Consider the following 27571-nt stretch of genomic DNA (forward strand, 5'->3'; position numbering starts at 1 on the left):
ACACTCTGAAGGGCATTCTAGGAAAGACTGCCGTGAGGCTTCATAAGTTACTTTACTTTTGAAAGCATCCGTGGCTCCAGGGGCGTGGTTTTTGTCTGGATGAAACTTCAAGGCAAGTTTCCTATAAGCTTTCTTCAAATCTTCATCACCAGCATCTTTTGTAACTCCGAGGACTTCGTAGTAATTTTTACATTTGTTTATGCTGTGAACAAAAATGATAGGATATACATTTTAAGCAGGAACATGACGTCACCCTGTTAGAATGGTATAAGGAGCATGACGTCACATCTGTAGGTGTGATGCAAGCTGTTTGCTCCATTCTCACTTTGGGGGAGACCATTCCTCCACCCATGAGAATGCCCACAGCACAGTGCATCACAGAGAGGTAAACCCACGACGAATACAGATAGGCACAGTGCGTTCACTGCAGCTGAGGGGGAAGAAAGGCCTGAGAAGTGTGTCACACTGAGAAAGACACTGTGAAAACATGTTAGGGGACAGTGCGGACAGAGCTAACCATGAGAACAGGGCCAGACGCTGCACAGGGGCTGTCCAGGGGGCCGCACAGGGGCTGCACAGGGGGTGCACAGGAGCTGCACAGGGGGCTGTACAGGGGGCGCACGGGCCCCGCACAGGGGCCACACAGGGGGCCGCATAGGGGCCCGCACAGAGGCTGCACAGGGGGCCACACAGGGGCCGCGTAGGGGCTACACAGGGGGCTGCACAGGGGCTGCACAGGCGGCTACATGGAGCTGAATAGGAGCTCTGCAGGAGCTGCAGTGGCCTTAGGTCTGGAGCCAAAACAAACTAACTCCACACCATTGCTGCTGAGAATTTAACCAAGGGATTCCAAAAAGGATGGCAGGTCCTGTGTTAATAAAACATTTCCAAGTAACAACAGGGATTAAAAATTGTTGTATATGATTTCCATCAATCCGTTCTTGGAGATCTGTTAATACAGTTTGTGTTTCAAAACATTCACCCAGTTACTTGGAGTGCTGGAAACATTTCGGGAACAGAAACACTGAAGGGCTTAGAGAGCAGAGGGGATTCTACAAAGATGACCTCCCACAACCAAACAGCCTGCACCCCAAAAGCTAAGGGGGTGAGGGCTGCGGTGAGCTCACAGAGGGCAGAGGGCAGAGGGCGCACAACACGCCCGGGAGAGGCTCTGGGCTCCTCTGTAGCAGCAGGGAAGGAAAAGGCCCCCTTTCCTCTGTAACTCTAGTTATGTTCCATATTCTGTCTTGAAAACGTAACTGGTAGGCTAACTAGAAGAGCTGGTCACTAGGAGGAGAGCTGGGAAGACATGAGAGAGGAGGAGAGAGAGAAGGGGGGCAGGGAAGGAAAGGTAAGGGGAAGAGACGGGAAGAGGAAACACAGGAGAGGAAAAACCCTCATAGACTAATTCAAGAAAGAGTCTAGGAAGATGTTTTTTTTTCTTTCACTAGTGAATGTATTTGCCACTACAGTGCTTGCTACACAACAGGTTCTCAGAAGATATTTCTGGAGTGAAGGCGCCTTAACTCTCCCTTTATAATGGAAGCATCTATGGTGCTCTATGTGCATGGAGAGGAAATGAGAGAAGGCCAAGATGACAGAAATTAGTTTTCTTGGAGATGCCAATACTATGGGGTGATCACCCAGGACAGCAGCAGCTAGGGTACGGAGCTGGCCTGAGCTTGTGGGGCGCCCTCTGTGTTCTGTGTGAAGACCCCCAAGTTCCTTGGAGCACACGAGATGTGACTCCCGGAAGTCTGACACCTCACACTGATAGTGGACTTTGGTTTTGCTGTGATCTGATTTTGACTGTGTCCTAATTCTTTCCTCTTGGAGTAAGAAAAGTACTGAACTCAATTTTTTTTTTAAACAAAAACAAAAAAACAAAACCAGGAGCCCACAATTGGCAAAATTTAAACTTTTACAGAGAGTTGGAGTTTAGAGAGACTCTGGATATTTTTATTTTAGTTTTGAAATAGAGTCTATGTACTCCTGGCTGTCCTGGAACTCTCTATAGAGACCATGCTGGCTTCAAATTTACAGAGTTCTTGTTTCTGTCTCCAAAGTGCCGGAATTAAAGGCGTTCACCACTGTGCCTGGCTGACTTTGGATATTTTAAAGAGACTGAATTTTTAAAAATTATTTATTTTACGGATATGAGGACACCGTTGCTGTCTCAGACACACAGAAGAGGACATTGGCTCCCATTACAGATGGTCGTGAGCCACCATGTGGTTGCTGGGAATTGCACTCAGGACCTCTGGAAGAGTAATCAGTGCTCTGAACCACTGAGCCATCTCTCCAATCTCTTTTATATTGTGATACTGATATTAATAACATCTTGAGGATAATAAGAAAAGTTATGGTCAACAGTGATTATTTGTACAGTTACTTGGCAAAGGGTCAATTGTGCTGGGCAGTTTTATGTCAACTTGACATAGGTTAAAGTCATTTTAGATGAGGGAACCTCAAGTGAGAAAATGTTCCCACCAGATTGGTCAAGCCTGTGGTACATTTTCCTGATTGAGGTTTGATGCAGAGGGCTAAGCTGCCTGGGCATGGTGCCACCCCTGGGCTGGAGGTCCTGGGTCTATAAGAAAGCAGGCTGAGCAGGCAAGCAGTGAGGAGCAAGCCAGTGAGAAGCATGCCTCTGTGGCCTCGGCTTTGACTCCTGCCTCCGCGTTCCAGTTCTGACTTCTCTGGAGGATGATGGACCACAAATTGTAAAGTGAAACAAAGCCCCTCCTCCCCAGACTGCTTTTTTTGTCATGGTCTTTATCACCTCAACAGAACCCCTAACTGAGGCAACAGACTAAATGAAAGCCGTAATCTCTGGAGACTCTTTCTCTCAGATATGTTAGAAACCGTGACAGGGGCGGTGTGGTGGGGGGAGGTGTGGTGGGGGAAGGTGTGGTGGAGGGAAGGTGTGGTGGGGGGAGGTGACGGTGCACAGCATCTCTGTGCCAGGTGCAGTCCAGGAGCCTGCGGGCAGGACAAGGCTTAGCTGCAGGTTGTCACTGTAGTTTGGGGAGGAAACAGTTCATCTCAGCTGTCACTGAGGGAAAACTGGACAGGTACTCGAAGCAGGAAGTCAAGCATACACACACCACGGAGGAACAGGCTTACCAGCTCACTCACACTGGTTTACTCCTGAGCAGCAAACTTTCACAATACAACCAAAGACCACCTGTCCTGGGGTGGCACCACCTCCTGAGGGCTGGTGGGCTAGTTACAGTGACTACTGCTGTGAAGAAACACCAAGACAAAAGCAGGTTGGGGGAGAGAAGGGTTTATTTCCCTCATAGATCCATATAACATCACACATCATCATCAAAAGCAGTGAAGGCAGAAATTTGAACAGGGCAGGAACCTGGAGGCAGGAGCTGATGCAGAAGCTGTGGGGGGGCGCTGTCTACTGGCTTGCTCCCCATGACTTGCTCAGCCTGCTTTCTTATAAAACCCAGGACACCAGCCCAGGGATGGCTCCATCCAGTGGTGGGCCCTCCTCCACTGATCACTAATTTTAAAAAAATTAAATGCCTCTTATGGAGGTATTTTCTCAATTGAGATTACCTCCTTTTTAGATAACTATAGCTTGTGTCAAGATGGCATAAACCTAGCCATCTCTGATATCAATGAACAGGGAAGAAAATTCCCCACAGATATGGCCATAGGCCAATCCTATTTGGGCAAACCCTCCATTAAGATTGCCTCTTTCTTCATGGTGTGTCAAGCTGGTCATACGAACTAGCCAGGACAATTATCCACATGCAGTCGTGTTCCACATATATTCCTTACTCTGTGTGGTGGTTTGAATGGGAATGGTCACCACAGTCTCATATATTTGAATGCTTGCTCATGAGGGAGTGGAGCTACTTGATAGAGATTAGGGGGTGTGGCCTTGCTGGAGTAGGTGTGGCCTCGTTGGAGGAAGTGTGTCACTCGGGGTGGGCTTTGGGTTTTCAAATGCTCTTTTAAGGTCCATGTTTTGTTCTTGATCCTGCAGATCTGAATGCAGAACTCAGGCACCTCTGCAGCGCCGTGTCTAGTGCATGCCACCATGCTCTCCTCCATGAAGGCTAACCCTCCACGACTGTAAACAAGCCCCGACTAAATGCTTTCTTTTGTAAGAACCGTGGTGGTCACGTGTCTCTCCACTGTACCGTATCTTCCTTTAATTTAAAGGACTGAAATGTAATAAGACCAGGGTCCCACACCTGTAACCCTGCACTCTGAGAGAGGCCTAAAGCAGGACAAGGAGTTTAGGGTCAGTCTTGGGGCTGCAGCAGGACCTAGGCTAAACCAAACCAAACAGAAACAAAACACCAACAACAATAAAAACAAAAAACAAAAGCAAAAGGACAGAGGAACAGAGGGGAGACTGAGGCTTATCTGAAACTCTATAGTCTCGGAAATTCCAATGAGATATAGCTGCATGGGAGCAGACCAGGCTGCAACTATAGCTGCATGGGAGCAGACCAGGCTGCAACTACAGCTACCTGCTGGGTTCCACGAGGATCTTTAAATACAAAATGGCCCTTTTACAATGATGCATTAAAAACTTCCAGTAAAGTTTATTTTCCTCAATTTTTAAAATGTTTTTCAAGTCAATGACACAGAGCTCGGTGGCTGTGCTGCCTGTTTGCTAGTTACACAAGTTTTCTTCAGACTTACTGCGGGTTTGCACTTATGCAACTGATGCAGGATCGTTGCGTGGCTTCTCCCCACTGAGCCAAACTGTTACTGAGCAACTTGTTTGCATAATCACCTTCTCTATCAAGACAGAGTGCTTTCCTGAGGAAAATCCCCCGAGTATAAATAAAACAAAACACCAAACGACAAGATGCAGGCTCTGGTCTCTCATCTGCTGCCTTACTGGGGCCACATTTAAGAAGTCTACTGTGAATACGAACACACTCTGCAACCAGGCAACTTACAACAAATGGACTGACTGAAATATTTCAAATAACTTAGGGATTTGCTTAAAAGAATATTTCATAACTATATAAAACATCCCACAAGGAAATTTTATATATACATTTTACATTATATACAGACAGACAGATACAATGTACATTTTGTGGGATTTAAGATATAGTAGAGTTATTGGTTTAGAGAATCAATCTGTAATGCAGGTAATGATTCTAAAGTAGTTTATCTATCAGGAACTGCGATCTTACATGGCTGGGCCCTCGGTCAATCTGCACTCACTCCATCCCATCCATAAAGACGCTTTTCCTACTCTCCTCAGCTTTCAGCCTCATCAACAGTGTCACCGTCAATCTCAGGGACAGACAGAAGCGCTCAGGGCTCTGCCTGGCCAGCTCTGATGGCACGGCTGCTCCCGCTGTCAGCTGTCAGTCTTTCCCTCTCAGGATGTCACCCCCATTCCCACCTACTAGAGGCAAGGCCCCTGGCATGGAGAAAAAGAGAAGCAAACACACACACACACACACACACACACACACACATATGCATACTCAGGCCAGTGCTGAAATAAATATATTTCTTTTATTTATGTAAGTTCTTTCCTGTGTGTGCTCTCACACGTGTATTCTCTCTCTCTCTCTCTCTCTCTCTCACTCACACACATACACACACAGAGACATAAACACACACAGGTAGAGGAGAGGAAATACAGATTTAAAAAAAAAAAAACCAGCAAATCTGGAATATTATCATTGTCCAAAGCTTACAACCATAGTTTTGTTTGTTGGTGACACTCTCAAGTAAATAGGTGATTCTATTCTGCAAGGCGAGAGGGGTAGTCACAAATATCACATACAATTAAATTTGTAATTAAAAAAATTCAGGGTGCGGGGCAGCTAGAGTAATGTCTCAGTGGCTAAGAGTACTTGCTGCTCCTGCAGGGGACCAAGGTTCTGTTCCAAGCATCCACAACCATCTGTGACTCCAGGTCCTGGGGATCAGACATTCTTTTCTGGTCTCCAGGCACCAGGCATGCATGTAGTGCATACATATGCACATATGCAAAACATTCATACTTATAAAGTAAAAGTAAATAAATCCACCAAGAAAGAAGGGGCATCCACAGAGAGTGTTCTCCTAATGTACTGTGATGCCTACAGGAAAACACAGCTTGATCTAGGGCTGAGTTTCCCTATAGCATTTCCCAAAGTCAAGTTTGGCCCAGTGCAGTGCTACTTAAGGCCCTTGAACTGCTTGCTGCCATCACAGCAGTCAAAGGCCCTCCTGCACGGTTGGATCCTGACTCGGGAATCTGTTTCCCTCTCGTGAATTCAGACACAATGTTACAACCAAGACTCAGCATTCACAAATAGAGGAAAGAAAGGAGGTACAAATATGTCGACATTACATTCCAGACACCATGACAAACCACTCTCTGTGACAAACCACTGTCCTTACTAGATACTCTGAGTCTCAAAGTATATGTCATACAAATCCTGTCGGGGAAAACAAAGGGGAAAGATAGAAAAGGAAGAGGCATAGGACAAGAGACCAGGGCCGCCTCTGTGTTATTTGGCCCTCGTTCTTTGTGTTAGTTCAACCCACTCTCCCTGAGAACTCCTGATGAGTCATCTTCAGAATCCATCACCTGCAAACTTCAGCAGCTGCTCAGAGGAGCAAGCTTCCTTTAACTTTCAACATGAAACAAAGCAATCTATTTTGTGGCATTTCATACCTAAGAGTTTAGCCTTTTTTCTTTCAAGAAAACTCGCTCTTATTTAAAAAAAAAAAAAAAAGTTAGGAAAGCTATGTTTCTAACATGGACCTCCGCGGCACTCAGCTCCACCGGCTGCTTCCTGCAAGCGAGCATGGAGAGGGAGGCTCCCATGACCGAGAGACACTGGGCAAGTCCGAAGAAGCGGCCCCACGGTGTCTGTAAACAGGGGCAGCCTTGCCGGAAAGGAAGGGGAATAAAGCATCTTTAGTCAGGAAATTGAAAACATTACTGCCTTTACTCTCAGCCTTCCGCATATGAAATTCTCCTATTTTCAGCTACATATTACAACAAAGCAATTCATTCTTTCAGTACTACCGTCCAAAAAAGTGCATAGAATCAAAGCTGAAATCATCATCTCAGAGTAATTATTTTAAAAAGTCATTATGACTTTTTAAAGCAGACAAAATGAGTGGAAGCTTCCAGAAAGTTAACTCCCTCCCAGTTGACGTCACAATATGAAGCGTGGGACACCCAGGCAACTCCTTCATTTCCCTTTTATTAAACTGTGCTTTAAATACCTTCTTTTAGGCATTTTAAAGCCGTCGATGGGGTCTGATCACAGGCAATGATCATGGTGAGGTACACTCGCATTCACACCTACCTGAGCACGCCCTCTACTTGGTCTTTGGTATAGACTTTCCCGCCTTCACCAGCACCGGAAGTGCCCTCCTTCCCGCAGCTGGGCTTGCTCTGGTCATTGCTCCCTGGAGGTTTTCGGCAATGCGTGCTATTTCCAGCGGTGCTTCCGTTTTTCATAATTATTTCCAATAACGCTGTGTAATGAGAGATAAAGGACACTGAACCTACTCACATCCGGACACAGACACAAGGGCTCCAGAAAAAAGACAAAGCAGACAAAATGAGCTCTTCTGGAAAGACTAAACATGGCCGCCTCCTCCTTTCTATTCTCTTTTTTTTTTTTTTTTTTTTAAATTGGGAAGAGGAGATTGTTGTTTTGTTTTTCCCTTTGTTTAGGCAGGATCTTACCATGCAGTTGGGGCTGACCTAGAATTATGTGGCCTGATCTGGCTTTGAACTCTCAATTCTGCTTTAGTTTCCCTTTGCTCGGATTACAGACACAAGCCATCAGTTCAGGCTCCATAATGTCTCTGTAAGTAACAAGGCTGTAGCAGCGCAGTTGGGCATAGAGGCAGACCGATCTCTGGTAACTCCAGGACAGCCAGAGCTACACAGTAACACCCTCTCTCAAAACAAAACAAATAAACAAACGTGGGTCATTCTTTTAGTAGTAACCATCTACAGAGGATAGTTTAGGAGTGTTCAAAGACAAGTAAAGTTAATGAATGGAAATCAGTATTATCTAAGTATTATGACACATTTAACACACAGTGAGATTGCAGGATACCCCCAAAGATAACATTTAAAAGTAGTTAAAGAGACTATTTTTTAAAAAGTACTTTAAAAAAAAAAAACAACTTATGTTTATTTTCAACAACAAGAATAACTAGATACTGGCATTGCATCTTTTTTTTTTTTTTTTTTTTTTTGGATTTGGTTTTTTTCCAGGCAGGGTTTCTCTGTATAGCCCTGGCTGTCCTGGAACTCACTCTGTAGACCAGGCTGGCCTCGAACTCAGAAATCCATCTGCCTCTGCCTCCCAGAGTGCTGGGATTACAAGCGTAATCCCACTGCCCGGCTAGGCATAGCATCTTTAAAATAGAAAACAAAACAAAACAAAAAAAAAATTGTCAACATGAATTGAACAGTAACATTTTTCAAATATACAAAGTAAAAATATTTGTAAAAGGCTGGGGAGATAGCATAGCAGCTAAGCTTGAGTACTGCTCTTGCAGGGGGCCAAGGGTCAGCTCCCAGCACCCATGTCAGGTGGTTCACAGTCACACACTAGTTCCCGAGAATCCAGAACCTTCTTCAGGCCTTTGGTGGCACCAGCACACACACATACACATAAACACAAATGTACATAGAAATAAGTATTTTTTTTTTGCACCACTTAAAGGCAGGGACTAAAGAAAGAATACTATAATGTTTATAGTTCAGACAAAATAAAATGTGTCCATATGTGCAGAGGCACAAACATGAATAGTAATCCATCACTGGATAAATAAATATAAACACCAAATGAACAGAACAGTAATAATGTGTAGGGCTTACTTTACAATAACTTGGGAAGCAGAGGCTTAACAGTAGGCAGAGAGGAGCAAATAGGTAAGGCTGGACCATACGTTCCCAGTTGTTAAGGATACATGGTGCAGTACGATTAATCGCATTGTTTTCTTTTATGTGTATGTGTATGTATACGGTATGAAATTTTCGGTAAACACTAAAACTAAGCAATAAACAATTAAGCTTAACAAAAGGGCAAAAGATGACAGAAAATTCAACATGATGGTAGTTTGAACACATCTCAATAAATGACAGAAATTATCAAGGATGGAATAATGTAAACTTCTAATTTATACAGCAGTGTTCAAGATGTTAAGTCCAACTGTTGTTTTGCTTTGTTTTTACAAACAGGGACTTAAGTAGCCCAGGCTGGCCTAGAACTTGCTCTGCAGTAAAGGATGACTTAGAACACTGCCTCAAGCACACAGGAGTCACATTATGGGCATGTGCCATTTAAGCTGTTGTAGGGGTTTAAGCTTTGGCTTGCAAGGCAAACACTCTATCTACTGAGACATATCTCTGGCACAAAGGAATAAAAATTGACAGTGTTATATCTAGATCACAAAATCACTTCTTCAAAACTCAACAAACTAGCATCATATGAACTACAGTACAGAGGCAACTGGGCTCACCTTTGAAGGAAAAATCGCTGAGCGGTGGTGGCACATGCCTTTAAACCTAGCACTTGGGAGGCAGAGACAGGTGGATTCCTGAGTTCTGTCTCAAAAAGAAGAAGAGGAGGAGGAGGAGGAGGAGGAGGAGGAGGAGGAGGAGGAAGAAGAAGAAGAAGAAGAAGAAGAAGAAGAAGAAGAAGAAGAAGAAGAAGAAGAAGAAGAAGAAGAAGAAGAAGAAGAAGAAGAAATAATCAATTACATTACAAAAATGTAATTTAAGGCTGGAGTGGTGGTGCACATCTTTAATCTCAGAACACTCTGGAAGAAGAGGCAAAAGGACTTCTGTGAGTTTGAGGCCAGTCTGCTTTCCACAGCAAATTCTGGTCTAGCTAGGGCTAACAAAGTGAGACTCTGATTGAAAATCAAAGGAGGGGGCTGGAGAGATGGCTCAGCGGTTATGAGCACTGACTGCTCTTCCAGAGCTCCTGAGTTCAAATCCCAGCAACCACATGGTGGCTGACAACCATCCATAACAAAATCTGACACCCTCTTCTGGTGTGTCTGAAGACAGCTACAGTGTACATATAAATAATAAATAAATCTTTAAAAAAAAAGAAAAGAAAATCAAAGAAGGAAGGGATGAAAGGAGGGAAGGAGGGAAGGAGGGAGGGAGGGAAAACATAACTTAAATCACAAATGGGTTGAGAAGCAGAACACAAATCCCCATGCATAACAATATTAGAACTATCACAGGACGGGCCATCCAGACAGTAAAATTTATTTGGAAATAAGAGGACACTAAATATTAACATGACTGTCACATGGATAACAGAGAACACATTATGCCAAGCCAAGAAGTCAGGCACAAAAGACCACATACTACATGATGTCATCCTATGAAAAGCACAAGGCCTGGAACCACAGTTCACAGGCAGAGCCCAGCTTAGCTAGCCTTGGATTTAATTCCCTTCCCGCACCACTGGAGTGGGGTGGGGGCTGTGGAGGCTGTGGAAGGAGAGAGAGAGGCTGAGGGGGGAAAAAAGCAGAAAAACAGAGCACGTAAATGCACGCTTTGAAAGCAGATTGGGGGTACTAAAGAGATGACTCGGCAGTTAAGAGCTCTTCCAGAGGTTCTTAGTTCAATTCCCAACAATCACATGGTGGTTCGCAATCATCTATAATGGGATCTGAGTCCCTCTTCTGGTGTGCATAAACACGCATATTAAATAAATAAATAAATAATCCTTTTTTAAAAAATGTAAATTGTTTTTTTTTTTTGCCAAGGGCAGGGGTCAGTGGATCAGTGGGTCAGTGGGTCAGAGGAATGTGCTATGAGCTGAGGCATCAAATGAATCATTTTATTTCCAAGGTTGGGAAGTTCCAGCATTATGGCAACAGTCGCACAATTTGATTCCACAAAAACCCATTTAATTGCATACTTTAAATAAATCCATTATTTAGTATGTAAATTATACCAATAAAATTGTTGTACATATATTATCATAGTTATATATTAAAGATTCCAGCCGTTTGGTGGTGGCGCACGCCTTTATTCCCAGCACTTGGGAGGCAGATGCTGGTGGATTTCTGAATTTGAGGCCAGCCTGGTCTACAGAGTGAGTTCTAGGACAGACACGGCTACACAGAGAAACCCTGTCTCAAAAAACAAACAAAAACAAAAAAATAAAAAATTACAGCTCCTGTTGGCAAATTTGCAAAATCATAGCTATTTCTTATAGAAACTTCTATCATTCTTTTTCCATGGCTAACAGACAAGAAGCCATCTGGCAATCTAATTATAGGTAATATAGTATTCTATTAATTTTAAGAAAAATAAAACATACCATATAGCTAACTTTGTGCTGGAGTTTAGCCTGCATTTAATATAATCACAATGGAATCAGAATAGTGTATGTAGCAGCAGTGATTCACAACATGTAAATAGTAAAACTTAAAAAAAAAAAAAAAAGCAAATGTAGATTAAGCAGTCCTCAAATCCCAAATCCTTTGCTCCTTGCTGTTGTAATAACAGAAACATACCACCCTGCCAGGCTAGTCACTTAAAATTTCAATTTCTCAAAATCTCAAATAAAGCTAAAGAGAATTAAATAGTAAAATCACAACCTCATGCATAAAATCCCCTAATATATGACAATGGGCATGAACCATCAACAGGTAAAAAGCTATTTGTGGGTATTGAGTGTCTGTGAGAAGCCAAGAGCTGTACGTGGGCATCTGCCAAGCTCACAGATTAAAAAAGCCACTGGCAAGAAAACTACAGAAGAGTGAAGAGTGGTGCACACCACAGAAGAAACCGCATAGACTACAGGCATTACAGGCCATGCCGAGGAAATACACGAAAAGGAATGGGTTTCACCCACTTATCACAGCAGGAGTGCCTGGGCCACACTTATAGAGAACTGCAAGGAACAGAATGCAGACTGGAAGGGAAGACACAACAACAAAAACAGCAATAGCAACAACAACAGCAGCAGTAGCAGCAACAACAGCAGAAACAATAACAACAGCAACAGAAACAACAGCAGCAACAACAACAGCAGCAACAGTAACAACAGCAACAACAGAAAAAGCACCAGCAGCAGCAGCAATAACAGTAACAACAGCAACAACAGAAACAACAAAAGCAGCAGCAGCAACAACAGCAGCAGCAATAGCAATAGCATCTACAACAGCAGCAACAGCAACAAATGAACAATGAAACTGCAAGGAGGAATGGGGAGGACACAGAAGGATTCTTTCCCAGCTAGATAGACATACTTTTAAATATAGTACAAGGGCTGGAGAGATGGCTCAGTGGTTAAGAACACTGACTGCTCTTCCAAAGGTCCTGAGTTCAAATCCCAGCAACCATGTGGTGGCTCACAACCATCTGTAACGAGATCTGATGTCCTCTTCTGGAGTGTCTGAGATATCTACAGTGTACTTACATATAATTAATAAATAAATGTTTTAAATATCCTACAAAACCAGGAAGATCTCTGTATATTGGAAAGGCTAAATAAACAAACATTACATAAGTAAAAAGAAAATAAGTAAACAGGAAAAGAACAATCAAGTTCAAACACTGTGCAAAGGGTTGGCATATAAAAGGTAAATAAATGTGACTTCTAAAGACCATCAATGTCACCACAAATAAGGGTCAAGCCAGCAGCTGACAGAAAGACACTGCTCTATAGGAAAGGACAGTCAAAACTGCAACTTAGAAATCACTTATCCAGACCACAGGCGAGACAAATACAGAAGAGGAATGGCTCAGCAGAAAAAGATGCTTGCTGAACAAGATGGCCACTGCTGAGCTCAATTCCCAGAACCATAGGAAAGTGGAGGAGACAGCCAGCTCCTTAGAGTTGTTGTGCACACACACGTGTGTATATACACACACATACAGGATAAATAAAAGAATATGAAATCAAAGGGGGGAAAATTTCAACCAAAAAGACACGTTGGCTGGGCATGGAGGTACAGAATGCAGAGCTAGAGTCAAGAACATCACCACTAACTCAAGGGCAGCCTTGTGAGCTCTGAGCCAGCCCAAGCTAAGAGTAAGACCATAACTAAAACACAGAAGACAAAGACACTAAATTGGGCTCAAGGATGCACACCTGAAACACCAGAACTTGGAGGCTGAAGCAGAAGGGTCTCAAATTTAAGACCAGCCTGGACTACACAACCCTGTCTTCGAAAAACTAAAAAGCTAAGCAGGAAGAAACAAAAGTTTCTTTATTATTTAACAGTTCAACAAGTACTACACAGAGAAATAAGATGTATGAAGGCTAGAAATTTTAAAAATGAAAAATAGAAAAACATTGAAGGACGTGGTGAATACTGAATATTTTTTAAAAAAAGACAACACATAGAAAATAGAAAGCTCAAAGAAAAATATGAGAAATAAAACAAACTGTAATTATTAGACTTCTGACATATAAACATCTAAATGACATAATAAAATATCAGAAATCCTAAAAGTAAATGACACCTGCGATATACTCAAGTGAAGTGAGCTGGGCATCTATACAGAAACAAAAACCAGAAAATCAAACGACTTATACAGAGAAAAATTAGACCATCCTCAGACTTCGCCTATCATTGGCACGTGCACAAGACCCTGGTGTGCTGTACTTGCATACCCAATGACTCACTGACACGGTGAGCCCTGACTATCTTCCTGACAGGATCTAGGGAGACTGACAAACAAGCTCTGGAGGGATTCTCCAGATGAGCTCGACTGGGATAAGGAAGCCGCTCTCTCCACCTATGGCAGCATGTTTTATGGGCTCGGCTCACCATAAAAAGGTGAGAGCACACTGACCACTAGCACTCCTCTCTCCACCTCCTGACTGGAATGCACGACTGAGCAAGCTCAAGCTCCCACTCCCCTGACTTCCCTGCTATGGTGTCCCCCTTTCCCACAGACTTGTGAGCCCAAATAAAGCCCTTTCCTTAAACTGTTTCTGTTGGGTATTTTATCCCAGCAACATGTACAGTAATTTAATACAGTCACCAAACGTCAACAGTAAACTCACAAGTAAATTGTCTTTTGCATTCTAGAACTTAGCGAATATAGTTCCCCAAACTCTCTCTGTGACCCACTAGGAAACAAGCTTCAGAATTCCAAAATAATGACATATACCGTGGCGTGGGACTGGTGGCAAACATCACATCGATACTTAACTGAATTAAGACGGAAGGACAGTTGAGAGAAGGTAGTGTGTAATAATACTACGGTTTGATGCTATAAATCTTCTTAAAATATTCTTTAAATAGTAGGCTAGAAAGTTTTGGGATTACTCATTCCTCCTGTAGCTTTTGTCAGCTAAGGTTGACAGGGCATACTGGCTTGGGCCAAGAAACGTTTTGGGGATCAAACTGGCAGCCACTGACAAACACACGACTGAGACTGACATAGCCTGCTTCTATGTGATTTATAAGACACAAAGACAAAATGTGGGAGCTACACTTCTCACTCAGTGAACAGCAGAGGAGACAAGGAAATAAAGATGTGGGTGTGGAGGTCTGAATAAGGATGGCCTCCATAGGTTCATCGTTTTTAATCCTTTGTCAGTAGGGAGTGGCCCATTTGAAAGGATTAGAAGGATTGTTGCACCCTTGTTGGTAAAAGTGTGTCATGGACTTTGAGGATTGAAAAGCCCCTGCCAAGCTCAGGGCCATTCTCTCTGCCAGCAGATCAGTATGCAGCTCTCAGACACTTCTCCAGCACTCTGCTTGCCATGTCTCCCGCCAGGCTCCGGGTCAGAATGACAATGGACGCCTCTGAAACTATAAGCAACTCCCCAGTTAAATGCTCTCTCCTATAAGAGTTGCCATGCTCAGGTATCTCTTCACAGCAATAGAACAGCAACTAAGACAGTGAGAAAGAACAATGTTGCACTGAACTGAAAATGAGAGGTGAATATGGGTTATGTGTATATATGTATGTTACAGATACCAGAACTTATATAAAAGTAACACAGCCATTAAATACAACGGAGTGCCAACACAAACAAGAGCCACACATACAAGTATACCTATGTATTTCCCAGTTTAAAAGCAAAACAGAAACAAAACACCTGCCCTTTTTTTTATCATAAGGGATACAATGGGGTCCACTCACAGAATTTAAATGAATACATGAACTAATGGCCTAAATGTGATTATTATAATGTGCTTACATGCAGATGTACTTACCTTATGAAATACATCCAGAATTATTCAGCAATGGAACAGCCTATTTACAACTACTCTAATCAGTTCAGGTGAAACAGACAAATTGTATATATGTATAAAACACAGGATGACTATTTCATAAAAGCCTGAAGCCTAACTTAACCATTTGTGAAGTACATAGTATTCAGGAGAGCCTTGCCTAACTTCATAGTTGCCATTTTTTTTTAAAGATTTATTTAATGTATATGAGTGCACCATTGCTCTCTTCAGACACACCAGATGAGGGCACAGGATCCCATTACAGATGGTTGTGAGCCACCATGTGGATGCTGGGGACTGAACTCAAGACCTCTGGAAGACATCTCCCCAGCGCTAGTTGCCATTCCTTAACTACAGAGATAGGTCCTATAATGCTATGAAGCAGTTTCGCCATTGTGGGAACACAGAGTGTATTTGCCCAAGCTCAGATGAAGCTTGGTAAATAATTAAAAATGTGTAAATGGGGACAAAAGCAAACTAAAAATTTTAAACTATTTTTGATCATTATTCTGGCAGGTTAGTACTGACTACATGCTTTTGGAACTATTGTGTACATGATACAACATGAAACAAGATAGTAATCTAGATGTAACCTGTGGTGTCATGGGTTTTCAAGAGCCAGTACTATAGCTAAAGAAGACAGAAACATAGGCTAAAAAAATGTATAAGCAAAGAACTCTGGAAGTTTATCTTGAATTGGAAGGAATAATATACACTCAAAAGCTTGGCACGGTGGTGCACATCTTTAATCCTAGCACTTACTAGACAGGCAGGGTAGATCTCTGGAGTTCCAGGACAGCTAGCCTCAAAAAACAAAGAAAACAAAACCAACCAAACCGGACAGACAGACATGTACACACACACATACATACACATACACACCCACAACACACTACGCATGTCCCAACGCTATGCTTTGAGTAGAACCCCAAACAATGAACAACCTAGGTCACAATGTCCCTCATATCTATACTATGATGCTGAAACACCATTTTCCCCTAAAAGAAACGAAGATTATAAGACATAGGGCTGATTCTAGATCTAGCTCAGGAAGTATACAGAGGACACTGAAACAGTTATACCAAAGAGCTACATAACTAAAGACAGCTAAAAAGACACGTAAGAACCAGGAGCTTTATTTGTTTATATAAAGAGATTCACACTAGCCAAAGATATCAAAAATAACAAGCAGCTGTCTGAAGCAAAGTAGACCCAGTGTCTTTGCTTGAAAACAGAGCAAAGTAGCCAGGTGAGGTGACACACACCTTAATCCCAGCACTTGGTAAGCAGAAGCAGGCACATCTCTGTGAGATCAAGGTCAGACTGGTCTCCCTATTGAGTTCCAGGACAGCCACGGGTACGTGTTAAGACCCTGTCTCAAAAAACAGGAAAACCAAAACCCATCACCACTACCACCAAAACCAGATAAAAACAACCAAGCCTTTAGTATTCATTTCCAACATGAACTGAGTGCTGCCTCATTTCAACTCAGAAATGAAGAAAATATTTTTAAACGCTGTGGAGCCAGAGAAATGGTTGGGTTGGATATTAACATGTTGCCACAAAAATTCTATGAATGGAGTTGAAGGCTTTGGTAACTATTCTCAGCTGTCAACTTGACTGTATCTGGAATGAACTACAACCCAGAAATGGAGTGACCTTGAAACCCAGGCTTTTGATCTGGATCTCGAGGTGGATGACACACGCCCTAAGCCTGGGTCCCACCTTCTGCCTACATAAGACAACAGAAGAAGGAAGCATTCATTGATTCTTCACTCTGCCAGCGCAGCCATTCCTTGCCTGGCATTGGAACCTCCTACTTTGGAATTCTAGCTTATACAAAAGACCAGCTGAGACATCCAGCCTCGTGGGACTGGGCACACATATGAGAGAGAGAGAGAAATAGAAATATAGAGAGAGAAAGAAAGCAAGAGACTCATTCCATAAGTTCTGTGACTCTAAAGAACCCCGACTAGTATAAGGCTATGTCTTCGTTGTCTCATTCTTACTAAAACATCATTGCTGATATGCTAGACATCTGCATTAAAAGCTGGATATGGGACCATGCTAAAACAGCCTTCTATGGCTGTTATAGATTTTTCAGTAGTTAAACTGAGAAATGAACATTTTTCTATGATTAAATCCTCAGGGACTTTTTACCTAATAAGAGCAGTATGGTAGGCGTGTGTGTGTGTGTGTGTGTGTGTGTGTGTGTGTGTGTGCATGCTCACACAGAGTAACTTGTCCTTGGACCCACTAAGTTAAAAACCAGCACAGGAGCCAGGAAAAGGGCTCAGTCACCCATATGGGTACGGGGTAGTCAGAACTCCAGTTTCAGGGGATCTGAAACTATGACCTTCATGGGCCCCAGTATACACATAATACATATAAACTAATGCAAGCACACATATACATAAATAAGTAGATACATCTTTTTAATTAAATAAAAGAAACTGGAACAAGTTCTACTACTTTAGAACTCAAAATCCAGTTTTATTATCTTAAACGTGGAATTAGGAAAGCCTTGTATTAGCAATTTCTACATTTATGAGAAGATAATGATTTATAATTATTATCGAGTTCTACGTGATAATGCGGGATGGAGCTGAAGCAGAATCGGGAGGGACTCTGTCAGTTCCAGGCCAGCCTGATCTACACAGTGAGTTCAGGGCAGCCAGAGCTATAGAGTGAGAGCCTATTTCAATAAAAAAAACAAGTAAGCAAATAACATATATTCTATTGCTGACTTGCTGAAGACATTCTTTTATAGCAATCAATATATATTCTAATTATCACAGGTAAAACAGTTTGTTTTGTCAATCCTCATTAGTAAATATTTACAGTCTTTCAAAAAATTGGTCATAATAATAATACAAATTTTATACACTTAATTTAATTTTAAACATGCTTTATCTGAGTTCATGAACACAGAACACATTGCATGTACCTATAAAAGTCTTTTTTAAGGCGGGAAAGGTGGCTCAACAGGTAGGAGCACTGGTTGTTCCTCTGGAGAATCAAAGTTTGATTCCCAGGACCCAAGAGCAGCTCGCAACCGTCTGTTAACTCCCGCTGCCCTCTTCTGCTTTTCACAGCACACAAGTGTACCCCCCACAGACACACCCACAAAAGGAAATAATAGTTTATTCAAAAGAAAACCGAGGCTCTAAAACAAATGATGAGTCTGGAACCTAGCTAATTAGGTAGAGTGTGTGCCTAGCATGCAAGAAGTCAACTTTGACCCCCAGCACCCTATACATGGCATGTGGTGATGCACCTGTATAACCTCCTAGCACTGGAGGAGTGGAGGCAGGAGGATCAGAAGATAGAGATCATCCTCAACTACCTATAGCATTGGAGGCTAGATTTTATCTGTGTGTGTGTGTGAGTGTGTGTGTGTGTGTGTGTGTGTGTGTGTGTGTGAGAGAGAGAGAGAGAGAGAGAGAGAGAGAGAGAGAGAGAAAGGGAAAAAAGGAAAAATCAAACTATTGAAATTATACTGTCTCTGGGTGGTGGTGGGGCACACCTTTAATCCCAGCACTTGGGAGGCAGAGGCAGAGGCAGAGGCAGAGGCAGAGGCAGGTGGATTTCTGAGTGCAAGGGCAGCCTGGTCTACAGAGTGAGTTCCAGGACTACACAGAGAAACCCTCTCTCAAAAAAACAAAAAACAACAACAAAAAGAAATTATCCTGTCATCATTCTGCTTAATTTTCCTCTAGACTGTAAAGGCCATGATGAAAGATTTTGTCCTACTACCACTTAACCCCTAAAACCCCACCAGTGAGCTAGGGAGACAGCTCAGCTCACAACTGTCTATAACTTCAGTTCAAGGGGATCCAATGTCCTCTTCCCATCTCTGAGGGCATTGGGCACACACGTGCACAGACATGCCCGTGGGAAAAACATCCAAACATGTAAAACAAAATAAAAAATTAAACACCATGCTGCCTGGCACAGAGAAGTATGTGTTCGATAAACATCTGTTGAATAAATAAGCTCTCACTGTTTGGAAGAGAAACCTGCAGCTCCCAAGTGGAAATGGGTATCTAAGGTACACGGCACTAAGCCCAAACCCTAACTCTTTCTTCAGTGTGACCATTTCAAGTTATCTCACTAGTAACAAAAAGTCATTTTTCCAACACTTAACTGGATGATACAGAAATGATTGTTTTACATGTTCTTATCACTGAATTTTAATTATGCCAACTAGGAAAAGAATGGAATGATCTTTAAGGAAACAGGATGTATAATGATTCAGATGCACATGATATTTTAAAATCTCTTAGTTTAGGTGAGACAAAGGGAGGAACAATTTTCTATTTTGTATTAAATACAAAGTAACAGAACCAAAAAAAAAAAAAGGCAGAAAATATGTATCATCTCTCAAATGGATGAAAATAAACTAAAAGGGTTACTTTAACTGTTGTTAGGCAGGCAGTTGTACTAAGTAAGATGTATCTAGTTAATTCATTAGCGTAGATGCTGAATGAACTTTTCTGTGGTTATATATCATCATTTGATTCAAATTGCTTCTGTGTTCTTAAAAAGAATAAAATACACTCTTCTCTAAACAAACAAACAAGGACAACAACAGAAGTGTATTTGTCAAACAAGGTGGTGGCACGCATGCCTTTAATGTTAGCATCTTAAGAGACTGGGTGGCAAGACCGGGTCCTCTGTGAATTAGCAGCCAGCCTGGTGTACACAGTGAGTTCTGGGACAGCTAGGGCTACAGAGGGAGGCTTGTCTCCTGAAAAAAAAGAAAGAAAGAAAAGAAAGAAAGGAAAAAGGAAAAAGGAAAAAGGAAAGGAAAGGAAAGGAAAGGAAGACAGCCATGAAGAAAGAGAAAGGATGGAAAAGAAAAAAACTCTACATTTTAAACTATCCCTATAGATTTACTATGAAAATCTAAAAAATTAAAGCAGTGTGCTCAAAACCTCACAGCAGTGCAACTGTAGCCCTCTACCAAGTGCTAAACCACATCAATTAAACAACATACAAATGTAACTCAGAGGGAGAGCATTATGAAATCCCTACTAGTCAACAGTGAAGAGTCTCAGCTAAAACATGGAATTAGCAAACCTTTTCTCAAGAAAAGAGCTTGGCAGCTGGACTGTGGTGGCACAGAGAAAACCTGTCAAAAAAAAAATGCAAAAGAAAAGAGCTTGCCAGTTTATTGAAAGGTTTTATCAGATTTCCTTCCCACTTGGTATAAAATCTTAAGACGACAAGTACAGGCAGACCCTAAACCAGCCAGGCAGCTTCCTGAGCTCTTAGTTTGGTACTCTTCTAGAAGAGGTAAAATTCAGGACTAAAACTTCAAGTCACCCAAAAGCATCAATTTCCTCCTATACAAAATCCTTATCAGGGTCTTTTCATGAATATTCCAGATTTCCCCCTCTCCCGAGTTCTTCAATTATTCCCATAAACATCTCCTGGGATACTCCTCTGTAAAATATGGTTTTTACACAAGAGTCACACTGCTTTATTTCGGATCACATCAACTCTGTGCTGATATCTTCTATTTTTCTTGTAATTGAAGAATTACTCAATATCTTGTCCCTGGTTATAGAGACCGCAAAGTCTGTATTTGAACTGTTTTAGCATACTTCACAATGATACCCTAGCACTTTATTTGATAATTACCTCCTTATAATCTCATTGCCCCTCACTTTCTGTCTTCCATGCCTTCGCCTTCCCTACACCCATGACATTTTTTTTTCTTTCTATTTATTTATTTATTTACTTACTTACTTAGTTCTTTGAGACAGGGTTTCTCTGTGTGGTCCTGGCTGTCCTGGAACTCACTCTGTAGACCAGCTGGCCTCAATCTTAGAAATCCGCCTGCCTCTGCCTCCCTAGTGCTGGGATTACAGGCGTGCGCCTCCACGCCCGGCTCACCCATGACTTTCAGAGCAATAATTACATTGCACTTTGAAGGCGTCTTTAACAGACTCACTGTAGCTACTTACACAATGGTAGAAGCCTGACCAATTGTAAATTTGGGCACGTTTTAGGAATTCTTTACCCTTGTAAAATAGAAAAGATTTATTAGATGCTTTATATCAACTCATTTAGTCCTCAGAATACCCTGGATCAGGACACTCAACTCATTTAGTCCTCAGAATACCCTGGATCAGGACACTTTCCCTGCCACAGGAACGAAAAAGACAAGAACAGAGGCTGCCGAACTCGACTGAGCTGGAAACCGACTGCTGAAGAGCCAGGCCTTCAAAGCCAAGGCACCTTGCCTGGGGTACTTACTACTTTAATATTAAAAGTGTCCTTCCAAGAGCAGATGACATCTCATTTAAATATATCTCCATAGTAAAAGGAATCTAAGAATAATTCCTGCTAACCATTTCTTGAATATGGCACCAAAAGCCCAGACAACATAGCAAAAATTGACAAATGAAACTGACTACATAAAACTCCAGCCCCCAATGACACAGCCCCCAGGAAGGAAAGATGACATATTAGAACAAATGAGAGATCTGCAAAATATAAATGACAACGACATAGTGTCCTGAATATATAAAGAGCCTCTATAACTCCATATCCACAACAGTTTGATTTTTGTGGTTCGTTGGTTGGGTTCTGGGTTTTTTGTTTGTTTGTTTGGTTGGTTTTTTTTTTTTTTGGACAGGGTTTCTCTGTGTAGCCCTGGCTGTCCTGGAACTAATTCAGACTGACTTTTTTTTGTTTTGTTTTGTTGTTGTTTGGATTTTGGGTTTTTTTTGGAGACAGGGTTTCTCTGTGTAGCCCTGGCTGTCCTGGAACTCACTCTGTAGACCAGGCTGGCCTCGAACTCAGAAATCCACCTGCCTCTGCCTCCCAGAGTGCTGGGATTACAGGCGTGCGCCACCACCGCCAGGCTCAGACTGACTTTTAACTGAGCAACCAACTTACAACTTGTCTCCAAAGAATATACAAGTAGCCAAATGAAAATCTGTTCAACATCATTGATCATCAGAGAAATGCTATCAAAACTTCAGCGACCTGTCCCCATAGTCACTAGAATCGTCACTATCACAACAAAAACTGGGGATGCCCTGCTGTTCCAGACACAGGGAAGCTGGAACCATGCATGTCGTACAAAATGGTGCAGCCGCCCTGGAAAAACAACGTGGTGTGGTTCCTCAAAAATCAAAATTAGAATTACCATATGACCCAGGAATCCCACTTCTGGGTATTTATGCAGAACTGAAAGCCGGCTTGTAGACACTCCCATAGGCACATTACTCAGTACAAAAGAGGCGGAAGCAAGCCATTGACAGGTGACTTAAGGATTTGTGACGGCTGGTGTGAAAGCTCAGACCTGGGCTCAATCTCTACACTAGGAAGAGACCTTTTCCTCCACTCTCAGACAGCCACACACACACATGCACACACTTGCACACATGCAAACACACACACACACACACACACCCTAAATAGCCTCCAAAAAGAAAAAGTGCTGTTAAATTTGTTCATGCACAGCCACACCTATACATGCGTGTATGTAAATAATGGTATACTATTCAGCATTTTTAAAAATGGAAATCTGTCACGTGTTGCAATATGGATGAAATCTGAAGTTAGTAAGTAAACAAATAAGACATTCTCGCTAAGTCAAATTCTGCCCGATTTCACACAGATCAGGTACCTAATTAGTCTAATCCATGAAAATGGACAGTAACAAGGGCGCTGCCTGGAGACAGGAGGAGAGTAAAGGGGTCTACTTAACTGGTACAGTTTTGAGGGTGTAAGATAAAAATCAAAAATTTACAGATCTTGTGGTGCCCAATTGAAAATATTAACACTACTTAAACTATACACCTAAAAATGATTAAAATGATCACTTTTATGTCACACTTTTTTACAATTAACATTTCTTTCACTATTTTTTCCTGTCCTATCCCAATGCTAACAAAACAATAAAGTGAACATTAGCAGAGATAATCAAAAATGTTAAAAGAATTAAGAAAACAAAGTTAAATAGGGGCCCTGCTTATTAAGTTTCCTCTTAATTGTTTGCTCTTAATTCTCCTAACCTGGAAATACTTTAAACAGCAGTAAAATGCCTTCCCCCACGGGCACACACACAAAAAAGACAAAAACAAAAGGCCTTGTAGAGATTAAAACTCTGCGACTATTATGACTTTGCCCATTACTGTACGACCTTGGGCAAGGTATTTTCATTCATTCATTCATTCATTCATTCATTCATTTGCCAAAAGTTTCTGCACATGGTCAAAGAACTCTTCTGAGGAATCAGAGGGGCATATAAGATACTAGGCACAACTCTGGGCACTTCGTGAGTGTCGTGTTGACTGTGGAGTTAGACAATGAATAAGGTGAATTAAAGTAGGGTAAGTCCATAGCCTACTCTTCAGCGATGTACCGAACTTGCGGGTACTTACGGTGCCATATCAAATCAGACACTATTTAGGAATCATCAATAACTTCACCATCCCTTTTGAAAGTGGAGCTGTCTTATAAAAGCTCTCTCCTTCTCCCCGGGAAAAGCAGTGTCATCTAAGGTATTCGAAGATACTTGCTTAAGAACAGCCACATACAGAACCCGGGGATGGTGAAGCCCGATAAGCCACTGGAGTCCCCGCTCCTGTCACTTCCTAGGGGCCTAGGCTGATCTGGGGAAGGGACCCGTCCCCCAGCACCCCACAGCGCCCCGCCTGTGTCCCCGAGTGCTGGAGCGGCCGCGGCCGGCGGGGCGCAGGGCGCGGGGGCCGGGGTCACGGCGGGGGCCGGGGCTCACCGCGCGCGGCCGGCAGCGGGTACAGCTTCTCGGCCTTCTGCAGGAAGCGCTGGGCCTTGTCGCGGTTGCCGGCGCTCAGGGCCTCGCGAGCGATCTGCACGCATTTCTCCGCCTCGTCGCGGTTGCCCTCCATGGCTCGCGCCTGCCTCGGTGTCCGCGGCCGCGCAGCTGCGAGGGGGGCCCGCCGCGGAGGAGGCGAGGCGGCCGGGCGGGGCACGGCGCGGCGCGGCGCGGGGAGGAGCGGGCACCGCGGCGGCGGCCCGGCGACGGGCGGCCTCGCAGCTCCGCCTCCTCACGGCCGCCTCCCCGCCCCCCGCGGCCGCAGCGGCGCCAGCCGCGTCCCTCCCGGGCCTGGGCGACCGTACAGCCGACGCGGTAACCCGGGCGGAGAGGCCCCGGGCTTGCGGAGCGCGGACGCCCGGGCTCCTTAGCTCCGGCGCGGCCCTGAGCTCGCATTCCCCGCCACCGGGGCGTGGACAGGGACCCTCGGCCCTGCCTCCAGGCTCTTAGGTCTTGGGAAGCCCTGGGCCTCCGTTAGGGGAGATGGCCGCGTGGGTCCTACAGGCGCTTCCTGCGTTGGATCCGGAGCCCCCAACACCCCCCCCCACCCCCAGTCTCCCTGCTCTTCTGACCCTTGCCTCTGCTACCCCAAGGTACAATGCTGCTCTTATGGTTAATAAAACCAGCTATAAGGCTGCAAAGCAGGAAGTTCTTTCACCTCCACAGGCTGTTCACCTCCCGGTCTCATGTTTGTTTTGCTCCAGGAAGTATGATGCATGTTGTGTTAAGTCTCAGGGAGGGAAAAGGGGTCAAAGTATAGTAATGGAAAACATTCCTGATGTGTCAAAACCAATGCTTCATGTTACCAAAGAAAATAGTGTATTCCCAGTGCATTTTACACCTGTGTCTGCTCATTAAGAGCAAATTATCTATATCCAAAGTTCATTCTGTGGAAGCGATTTCGTTATATCCTGAAGGTCTCTGTACTTGGCCAGATGTCCCACCTTAGAACATGGTCCCTTCCACATTACTGTTAACTGTCCAAAGGTCAAAAACACCATGCTACCTCCAGCTTCTGCTAAAGTTAAGACCCTAACATTCATCATATGATACAAAGAAACAATAAAAAACATAGGGTTATGACTTCATCTACAGGTGCACTGGTTAATTAGAAAGCAAAGAATGTACTTGTTGCTGAATGAGATCTAAGGTAAGTCCCAATTATTAAGCAAGTTTAAAAGTAGTTTGGGATATGACCTTTATTGAGCGTATCCACCAGAGTGGAAATAATGTCTGTACAAAACCAAATGTTTGTTACTATAACTTCTGCATCACAATTAAAATCCAAACAGTTTTTTTAAAAACAGTCAACTCAATCAAAAACCCACTACTTCAGAATCAATAGCTTCTTTGAAGCCACAGTAACACTTAAATATGGTTAAGACTCGAATGCAGAAATTTGGTTGGTTGGAAGGCTAATTATGCCTCCAACTTGCTCAAATAGAATTACAAAAAGGCAAAATTGTGTTTTTCACAGAGATACAGTCCACTGGAATCACCAACACTGGACAGCTGTTAAGAATATTTAGAGTCCTGAGATAATAAGGAATCCAGGCATCCTTAGACAGTCTTCTGTTGTCCTTTCTTCCCAATCAGCGATTTGTGGATGTGTGGGATGACACCTAGGAGAAGGACAAGGATTAATTCTACCTTTTGTATAAACATTTTAAAAACAATGCATGCAATAAAACCAGGTAACTCCAACTTGAAAGGTTTTTTAAAAACAGTAAATTCATATACAAAGTGAAGACTTGAAGGATGTAAAACTAAGTGTAAATCAAATGTCATGAAACCACCATGTACTGAAATATCCTCTTCTAGAAGCAGTGGAAATATAATTTTCTTCTTAAATAGAATGTAAGGACATACCACCACCAGCAATTGTAGCCTTGATCAGAGAATCCAATTCTTCATCTCCACGTATAGCAAGTTGCAAGTGACGAGGGGTAATACGCTTTACCTTTAAGTCTTTTGATGCATTTCCTGCCAACTCAAGTACCTAAAAGGCAAAAAATCTGATGATCAATATTCCATCTTACTTTCAATAAAGATCTGCGATGCTGACCAAACCCAGTGATGTTTACCTACCAACTGTTGTCATCCCCCACTACCTGAATGACAAAATTATGCAAAATAAATAAATAAATAAATAAGATTGAAGGGGCGCGCAATTGCATTTGCAAGAGCAGCAAACTCTGGCACAGCAGAATCCTCGGCTGAACACTAGCTCCCTCTAGCGCTCCCTCGGTCTGCGCGCCGCTCTTAGGGCCTGGGAGTTTTCTTGCATCACTTTCCTCCTTCCCTCTCGCCACTTTCCCCCGCCCCCCAAAGCGTTTCCAGATCACAGGCGTACTCCCGCTTACCTCTGCGGTGAGGTACTCCAGGATGGCTGCGCTGTACACAGCAGCGGTCGCGCCCACACGTCCGTGGCTGGTTGTCCTAGATTTCAGGTGTCGATGAATACGGCCCACAGGGAACTTGATTTTTATGCACACAAACAAAAAGAAAAAGGCACAAAGATAGGAGATTCGTAGATAGATGATGTGCCCGCCAAAGCCGAGGACGGTGGTGGTGCACCAACGCGCCCTGGCAGTAACACATGTGATCGACGCCCCCCCACCCCAGTATTCACGGTCTCCGCAGGCCAAGGCGCGACGCATCACTCATGCAAAGATCGAACACCCATGCAGGGTGCAGACAAACAAGCAAGGGGGTGCAAACATAAAGGCCCCGTCACCCGACTGCGGCAGCAGCTACCCACCTGCAAGCCGGCTCGCTGCGAGCGGGAAACCGCCTTTGTCTTGGCCTTTCCGGAGTCCTTTCCAGCCTTACCGCCAGCCTGCGGCGCCGCCGACGCCCGCGAGCCCGGGAGGGACGGAGAAGATAGAATTACCGAGGCGGCGCGCCCCTCCCCCACCGCCGCGCGTCCGGGAGGCGAGCGCGCGCTCGCCGCCCGCCCGCCGGGGTCCCCGGGCCGCCGCTCGCCCCCGCCCTCTCCCCCGCCGACCCCTGCCGCGAGCCCGCCGCGGCTGCGCGCCCCCGCGCCGGTTCCCAGCTGCGCCGTGCGCGCCCCCCAACCGTCGCCTCCCGCCCGGAGCCCCGGGCTCACAAAACACCACCCTCCGATCGTCCCGACCCCGTCTCCGCACGCTTCCAGTCGCCGCCGCCTCTCCGAGCCCCGGGGACGGCGGCCCCGCCCGCTCAAAGCTCGCAGCCCGCGGCCGCCCGCCGTCACTCTCACGTTACCATCTCGGACTGTGCTGAAGCTCGGACAAGCGAGGAAGAGACGAGGCCAGGCGGACGCTCAGCGAGATCCCGGCGCCCACTCCTCCGTCGTACCGCGATTCAAACTGCGCCGTCTCCCGCCTTCCTCGCGCCCTTTATACTGCAGAATGTTCCCTCATCCGGGAACTCGGCTGGTTCGTCCCACCAATGGTTGCCGCCCGCCCTCCGGACGCGTCCTTGAGGTTCCAGCCAATAGGAGAGCGAAGAACGGAGTGGTGGGGCGGGCGCTCGGGAGCTCGAGCGGTGATTGGCGCGTGTGGGATGAGTGGGGGATGC

General features: G+C 44.0%; 2 protein-coding genes across 4 annotated transcripts in view; both read right to left on the reverse strand.

Moving 5' to 3' along the window:
• The window catches only part of Dnajb14 (DnaJ heat shock protein family (Hsp40) member B14), a 44578-nt gene extending 20214 nt beyond the window's left edge, over positions 1–24364 (reverse strand). For 2 of the 3 annotated variants that reach the window (XR_007977410.1, XM_052179159.1), the window contains exons 1-3: positions 23951–24364; positions 7308–7479; positions 57–202 (exon numbers count right to left, since the gene is read on the reverse strand). Coding sequence is in view for 2 of the 3 variants with exons in the window: in XM_052179159.1 (XP_052035119.1) it covers positions 57–202; positions 7308–7479; positions 23951–24083 (451 nt within the window). In the remaining variant the exon portion in view is untranslated. The remainder of the gene's footprint in view (positions 1–56; positions 203–7307; positions 7480–23950) is intronic. The other variant, XM_052179160.1, reaches the window with a different exon arrangement.
• Positions 24365–25191: 827 nt separating this feature from the next.
• On the reverse strand, positions 25192–27413 carry LOC127682650 (histone H2A.Z). Its single transcript, XM_052179161.1, has 5 exons — positions 27257–27413; positions 26772–26849; positions 26374–26487; positions 25880–26009; positions 25192–25632 (listed from the first exon to the last, which is right to left on the reverse strand). Exons 1-5 carry the CDS (start codon positions 27257–27259, stop codon positions 25571–25573), a joined length of 387 nt encoding a protein of 128 aa, XP_052035121.1. The 5' UTR covers positions 27260–27413; the 3' UTR covers positions 25192–25570.
• Between the last annotated feature and the right edge of the window lie 158 nt (positions 27414–27571).

The sequence above is a fragment of the Apodemus sylvaticus genome, chromosome 4, assembly GCF_947179515.1.
Source record: "Apodemus sylvaticus chromosome 4, mApoSyl1.1, whole genome shotgun sequence".
Classification (NCBI taxonomy): domain Eukaryota; kingdom Metazoa; phylum Chordata; class Mammalia; order Rodentia; family Muridae; genus Apodemus; species Apodemus sylvaticus.

Bases quoted from the DNA above. Each gene is read 5' to 3' on its own strand.
- LOC127682650 (XM_052179161.1), bottom strand. The intron at 26,010-26,373 runs GTAAGCGGGAGT...TTTGCCTTTTAG, and splicing joins TGGAGTACCTCACCGCAGAG to GTACTTGAGTTGGCAGGAAA. The intron at 25,633-25,879 runs GTATGTCCTTAC...TCCTTCTCCTAG, and splicing joins GGCTACAATTGCTGGTGGTG to GTGTCATCCCACACATCCAC.